The sequence below is a fragment of the Typha angustifolia genome, chromosome 9 (assembly GCF_048772165.1).
Source record: "Typha angustifolia cultivar Huaian chromosome 9, ASM4877216v1, whole genome shotgun sequence".
Lineage (NCBI taxonomy): Eukaryota > Viridiplantae > Streptophyta > Magnoliopsida > Poales > Typhaceae > Typha > Typha angustifolia.
In genome coordinates, this window is record NC_133247.1 from 10,222,359 (window position 1) to 10,229,930 (window position 7,572).

Below are 7,572 nucleotides of genomic sequence, written 5' to 3' on the forward strand. Positions count from 1 at the left end.
TCCATATATATTGTATATGGATGTTTTCAAATGAAGCATAGTATGATTCATGTGCATAAATAAAAGAAAATAAATAAATAAATAAATTGGTCTTGAGACATACTCATGAATCATAAGAGAGAAAAAAATAAATAAATAATTTTAACGTGAAAAAAAGAGAAAATAAAGATAATTATTAAATTATTACTAAGTGGATTACTAAGATAATTATTAAACTATTACTATGCTTCAAATAATATTACTGTAATCTTATAATTCTTCTTCATATATCACTGCAGTTCTCCCATTTCTCCAAATAAATGGGAGTTTCTTGCTAATAATGCAATAAAGACCATCATTTAGCTGGCAACACTATTAATTAATTAATTAATTAATCAATTAATTAAGGAGGGCTGGATTAATTAAACGTTGCTTGTTCTTCTATTACGTAAATTAAAGTCATAAGATACTACGCATAACTCCAAACTTATACGTCTCGATAAAGACTATTCCATGGCCTCCGAATAAGAAATGCGGAATAACGACGGTAATCGGTAGCTTTCGGAGAAATCGATGACGCATTCCGCTTTGGCCTCGCTGTTTTTGGATCGGCTGCAGGGATGGGCGCATGAAAGAAGAAACAATTGCATATCACGTCCTACCAATATATTATATATTAGATCTCTGTATGTTATTATTTAATATCTCAAAAGACATATATAACTTAGATAAATTAAATTAACTGTAAGTATAGAGTAATCTTAATAGTGTGAGTAAATTTGTTGAAGTTGAGATAAGAGTAGAAAGGGATATTGTCTTAAAAGGCAAATGAGGGTATTTTAGATACTTTTATTTTTATTTTTCTGTTTTAAAGCTAATAATAATTATTCACTATTCTGTCAACTACTATCAACCACCATACAAAACAATGTGAACTCCTTTAGAATTTATCACAGTATAGTGATAGTGATAGTGATAAAGAGACCTTGCACATAGTGGAACAGGGCCCTGGGAACTATTTGTAAATTGTTACTAGGGTTGTCCATTATTTACCTTTGTTACACAACAAAATGACCTAGTGGGTGCATTTTGCAAAGGGTATTCTTTTCCTTTTAGGGTGTATATCTTTTAGAAAGATTTTTTTTAATAAAAAAAGGTATTATATTATCTCAAAAAAAAAATGACTCAAAAATACTTCATGTATCTGGGACAATAAAAGTATTTATATATATAATTTCTAAGAAGAGACCCAAACAGAAGAAAAATATTGAGACTTTTCTAGTTACCCAACCAATTAATAGAATGGTTAGCCTTCGTGACAAAATGAGAGATAAAAAGAGTAAATAGGGTATTAAGTAATAGATAATTATCATAAAACATGTGCTTATATTTCAATGAGCCGCACAATGGCGTAGTCAGATTTTGATTAGGGAGCGAGAGTTGGATTCAATATTGATATTTGATAAATTGTGGTCCCAAGCTTTGATTATGCAAACTTAAGTACCTCAACCTTCGCTTGCAAACAGTTTGTAATAGTACAATCATCCGCACTAGATAGCAAAGGGCTGTCATCCATGGTCCAAGCAATTGAATCATCCCCTACACAACCAGAGGCAACATACATAGCTCCATCAACGTTAAGTTTAGTGTACCTCATAGTCTGGGGGTCACCAACATCTTTGTACTAGGCTGTTGTGGCGACTTTCTTTGCATTTTTTTAGTATTGATGGACTTAATGACATCAGCCATACTTCTGTAGAAAAGTTGTGAATGAGTGGTAGTTTTCTTTTGGAATATTATTGTGGCCCTTCCAACGCTGCCACATTCACATCCCTTGAGCTGTGGTACAATAGAGAAAGCAATAGCACGGCCAAAGGGGTTAGGAGTCCAAATCCAAAAATCCTCAGCCTAAAAATAGGAAAGAGGCTAGGAACACATAACCGAGGCTAAGACCTCTCCAAAATAATACTTAATTTTATCCCTATTGAATGTTTGATCAAACATGAGTCACGACATCTTTTTACAAAATAATAAGGTGACATTTTAATGAAGGTGGGCTTTAAGCGGATAGAGAGATGAAAGAATTAAAGTTCATCTAAAAAGCTCATGATACTACTATTACCAATAGATTTAATTAAGTCCAAGCGTATACTAGGACTAAATACAAAATGTGTTTAAACACAAAAAAATTTTTAGCCCTAGCATATAGAAGACACCAAATCCGGCAAGGTTGGCTATACTAAGACATCATAAGGTTAACCTAAGATTTATCAACGCAATTAAGGAGATCAAGGGCGCAAGATCCTAGAAGACCAACCCTAGTATTCCTGGTGTTGTAGATGCCTAAATCCATAGTGCTTAAATCCCTCCTACTTCATAGGTAATACTTAGAAATTTGTCAATCTTATCCAAGATTGAAAGAGGAATAGGGATATAAGATAAAGTATATATAGTTAAGATATGAAATGTAAAATTTATCAAATAGAACTTGCAAAAAAGCAGACTGATTTGAAGTTCGGCTAGTTAGATGCTAAACCCTAGATAATAAAAATGATAAGATCCCTATCTAATGTTAGATAATTCTCAGCTAAATAAACTTCTATGAGTCTTTTAAAAACGAGATATGAGTATAGCATTTGATCCTGATTAATGAGACCTCCATACCTTCCTCTTAATCTCCAGCAAACTCATTGTTCTCTTCAACCCGTCGTAGATTCCATTGCATTACATGACAATATTCTTCATCTAAAAAATCTGACCATGGAAGAAAACTCGAATAAACCACATGAATTGTCTGAGATTGTTCGGTGGGTTGCTACGAAGCAAAGATTTGATGAAGTATCTAAAATTATACGTGCCATGAAACTTCATGGCATTGTTCAGAGAAGAAAAGTCATGAGTTAAATAGGAGGAGATGCACGAAGTTCCATGAGTCAATTTCTTCATTACGGAGTCGATTGAGGTTAATTACCTGGTTAATGAGAAGGTTTACGGAGTCCGAGGATTGGAGGTCAAGATGGTCGTCAAAGTTCAGATATTGAACTCTTAGATTAAGTGTGTGGCGCCGCCGATTCCAAGGTCGAGTAGGCAGCCGTCGACATCGGAGAGGATTACGCCGACTTGAATGATGTGCAGCATGTTTTGTTATTTTTTATGAGAGCGCAGCGATCGAGTGCGGAGGGAGGGGTGGTGGTGGGAGGGAATGGGGAAGGGGAGGAGCGGGGCTAGTGGTGGGAGGGAATGGGGAAGGGGAGGAGCAGGGCTAGTGTTGGTGGGACGTAGGGGAAGAGGTTGTACATGAAGTTGGGAACTTTGTGTTGATGGTGATGAACTGAAATGATAGATGAGTGATCCGATGAGATGGAATTCGTACTCATCCTTTATCTATTTCTCTCTCTCAAATGAAGTAAATTTAAGGAAAGACTATAGTACGATTTAAAAAGAAATCGAAAACCTTAAATCCGAATGCGAATCTTTATTGAACTTTATTTAAAAATGAAAATGATAAGATTCCTATCTAATGTTTAAGACAACATTGATAATTCTCAGCAAAATAAACCTCCATAAGTCTTTTAAAGCTAGATATATGAGATATGAGACATATTATTGTCCTCTTAATCCCCAGCAAACTCGTTATCTCCAAACCGTCATAGATTTGGATAATGTTCTTCATGTCGAAAATCCAACAATAGAAGAAAACTCGAATAAACTGCATGAATTGTCTGAGATTGTTCGACGAGTTGCTACGAAGCAAAACTTTGATGAGGTATCTAAAATCATACATGCTATATGAAACTCAACTAGTTGATATCCCCTAGTTGATGAGAAGGTTGATGGAGTCCAAGGATATTGACTCCTAGATGGAGTCTAAGGTCGAGTAAGATCGAGAGGGTGATGCTGAGCTAAATGAGGTGCATGAGCATAGCAATCCTGGGTAGTGGTGGGGGATAGGGCGGGGGTGTGGGGTCGGGTGTAGGGGAGGGGTGTAGATGAAGCTGGAGAAATTTATATTGATGGTGACGAATATGAAGTGAAGTGAGAGATGAGATGGAATTCGTGCTCCATGTTCGTCTTCTACATAGCGCACTTGAATGTTAGGCGAAATCATCCTCTATCTATTTCTATCTCTCAAATGAAGTCAATATTTTTATTTAATGAAAGACTAACAGTAAGATCTAAAAGCTCAGAAACCTCGAATCTGAATGCGAATCTTTGTCAAACTTTGTTTAAGAATAAAAACGATAAGATCCCAATTTAATGTTCGAGGCGACATCGATAATTCTTAGCAAAATAAACTTCTACGAGTCTTTTAAAAACCAGAGATATGAGGAGAGCATCTGATCCTGATTGATGATACCCAGCAAACTCAATGTTCTCTCCAACTCATCGTAGATCTATTGCAGTACCGAATAATGTTCATGTCAAAAATCTGATCACAGAAGAAAACTCGAATAAACCACATGAATTGTCTGAGATTGTTCGACGGGTTGTTACGAAGCAAAGCTTTGATGATGTATCTAAAATCGTACGTGCTATGAAACTCAACCAGTTGATAACGTTGCTGGAGAGAAGGCCCGAGTTAAAGAGGAGGAGATGCACGAAGTGCCTGAGTCAATCCCTTCATAACAGAGTCCGAAGAGTGAAGGTCAAGTTGAACGTCAAAGTTGCAGATATTGAACTCTCAAATAAAGTGCGTGACACTGCCGGTCCAAAGATCGGGTAGGCAGCCGTCGACATTAGAGAGGGTGATGCCGACCTAAATGAGTTGCAGCGTGTTTTGTTTCTTTTTTATGAGAGCGTAGTGGTCGTCGGGGTGCGGAGGGAGGGGTGGTGTGGGTGGCATGGGAGGGGGCGGTTAAAATTAATAATCGAAACCTATTGCCATTAAAGTTAAAATAATCGTAACATACAAAAGGTATTTGTCAAGATATACGATGTCCAATACAAAAGGTAAATTTAGTACATAAAAAATGTTAAAAAGGAGGGAGCAAATTGTAACATAGAAAAGAAAAGACTTATAATAGTTAAGTAATACCAAACTAGTTTGGGTGTTTGTGTAATTAAATCTATTATACAGATTTGATTAAAAGAAGTTTCAACGTTCAACTCGGAGACAGCTGCAGGAAATTTGTGTAGCGTGGCCTGCAGAGAGTCGACCGCTTTACTGTGTACCGCGTCAAAGCACGCACCCCACTCTCAGGAGTGCTGCCGACGCGCACGCCTCTGGTTGACAGTCGCCCGCTTCCTGTCCACGTCATCACCTCTCTCCCACCTCATCATCTTATATATGAGAATACGAGTTAGTGTGAGAGAGAACCCTCTCTATTTCATTTATTCCATTAATCAGAAAAAAAGATATTTAATTATTTACTTTTTATTTATTTTAACAAAAAAAAAAAGAACAGCTAACCTGAGCAATAATAAGTTGGATTTAATTCCCACCACGAGTCCGTCTATTTCGTCTCTATCTTTCTTAGGATCAGAAATGGTCGCCTCTTGCTCCTCCTCCTCCTCCTCCTCCTCCGTCTTCCCTCTGGTGTAAACTTCTCCCATCTGACCGCCTCGCGGTAAGATCATTGGCTCCGTCGTGGATGGGCCAAACCATGTCCTCGCCATCTCCCCGCCGCTCAGACATCCTGCCGATGGCGTCGTCAGATCCGATCACATCCGGTGTGGCCAGCGCGCTTGACCATACCCTCGACCTCCCCGACGAGGTACTGGCCCTGGTATTCCACTCCTTGACCTCCGGAGACCGCAAGCGGTGCTCCCTCGTCTGCCGGCGGTGGCTCGAGGTCGAGTCCGGGAGTCGCCACCGGCTCGCCCTCGACGCGCGCGCCGCGCTCCTCGCGGCGGCGCCCTCGCTCTTCGACCGATTCTCCGCCGTCTCCAAGCTCGCCCTGAAGTGCGACCGCCGCGCCGACTCAATCGGCGACGAGGCCCTCTCCGTTATCTCCCACCGCTGCCCTGGCCTCACCCGCCTCAAGATCCGCGCCTGCCGCGCCGTTACCGACACTGGGATGGCCGCGCTCGCCGCTGCCTGCCCCAACCTCCGTAAGATCTCGGTCGGGTCCTGCGCGTTCGGATCCAAGGGCATTGATGCCATCCTCCGAGGATGCGCGCATCTCGAGGAGATCTCCATCAAGCGCCTCCGCGGCCTCTCTGACGCCACGTCCGATCCCATCGGCCCCGGCGCCGCCGCCTCCTCGCTTCGATCCATCTGCCTCAAGGAGCTCTACAACGGCCAGTGCTTCGCGCCGGTCGTCTCCGGCTCTCCAAACCTCAAGATCTTGAAGATTTTCCGGTGCTCCGGGGACTGGGACCCGGTTCTGGAAGAGGTCGCCATAAAGGTTCCTGGGATCACCGAGATCCATCTCGAGAAGCTCCAGGTCAGCGACCGTGGCCTCGGGGCTTTGGCCGCTTGCGTGTCTCTTGAAGTGCTCCACCTTGTTAAGACCCCGGAGTGCACCGATGCGGGGCTCGCTGCCCTCGCCGACCGCTGCCGGCTTCTCCGCAAGATCCACATCGATGGTTGGAAAACAAACCGGATCGGAGACGAGGGTCTCATCGTTGTAGCACGTCGCTGCTCTAACTTGCAAGAATTGGTGCTCATTGGAGTCAATCCGACCGCACGCAGTTTGGAATTAATTGCCACTAATTGCCGAAATCTTGAAAGGCTTGCCCTCTGCGGCAGCGATACCTTTGGAGATGCGGAGATCTCATGCATTGCTGCTAAGTGCATGGCGCTGAAGAAATTGTGTATCAAGGGCTGCCCGGTTTCGGATCAGGGAATGGAGGCACTTGCGGATGGTTGCCCGAAGCTTGTGAAGGTTAAGGTCAAGAAGTGTCGAGGTGTGACACCGGAATGCGCCGAATGGCTTAGGGTGAGCAGGGTTTCCCTTGCGGTCAACCTGGACATTAACCCCAACCCAATTGAGCTGCAAGACGCCACCGTGAGTGAGAGTGGGGTTTTGGAGAATGACGGTGATGGCGAGCTTCTCCCGGTGTTGATAAATCAGTCAGGACTCCTTGAGCTCCCTTCAAGCAGCAGTGCCCGGTCGTCGTCGTCACCTTGGAAGGCACGTATGGGTGTTCTCGTCAGGAGGAGCTTCTTCGGTTCGGCTTTCAGAAGGTGGTCACGGGGGAGTAGCTGTCCTCATACATGAAAGGGAAAGAGAAGACTCTTGTTTGCTTGTAATGTTCTTTTTTTTTTTTCATTTTTCTTTTTTGCTTCTAAGTGATCTTATCTAATGTTGTATGTGTTGTTTTTAAATTGATGCTGATAAGCTGTTCAACACTCTCTTTTGGAAATTGATGCTGAATTATTGGTAGAGAGTAGTGGTGCCTTTCCTTTGCTTGCTCTATATGATGCGCATTGCAGCTTTGAAATGGAAGTTCTTATAAGGACATTTGCTTGTTCTAACACTATGGACATATTTAAACATTTATACTAGACATGAAATTTGCTTTAACTTTCCTCTTCTGTAATCATATTGGATTTAATTTAGTGTAATGTGTTTCTCTAATCATATTGGAATTAATTTAGTGAATGCACTTCCAATATATAATGAATCTTTTCATTCTTGATATTCACAA

General features: G+C 41.6%; 1 protein-coding gene across 1 annotated transcript; it reads left to right on the top strand.

Annotated features, from left to right (window-relative positions):
- Positions 1–5,346: 5,346 nt before the first annotated feature.
- On the top strand, positions 5,347–7,572 carry LOC140767460 (F-box protein At1g47056-like). The gene has a single exon (XM_073107379.1). It carries the CDS (start codon positions 5,571–5,573, stop codon positions 7,140–7,142), a length of 1,572 nt encoding a protein of 523 aa, XP_072963480.1. The 5' UTR covers positions 5,347–5,570; the 3' UTR covers positions 7,143–7,572.

What these genes read in the sequence shown, in the direction of transcription:
- LOC140767460 (XM_073107379.1), top strand. Translation starts at nt 5,571, where the DNA reads ATGGGCCAAACCATGTCCTCGCCATCTCCCCGCCGCTCAGACATCCTG.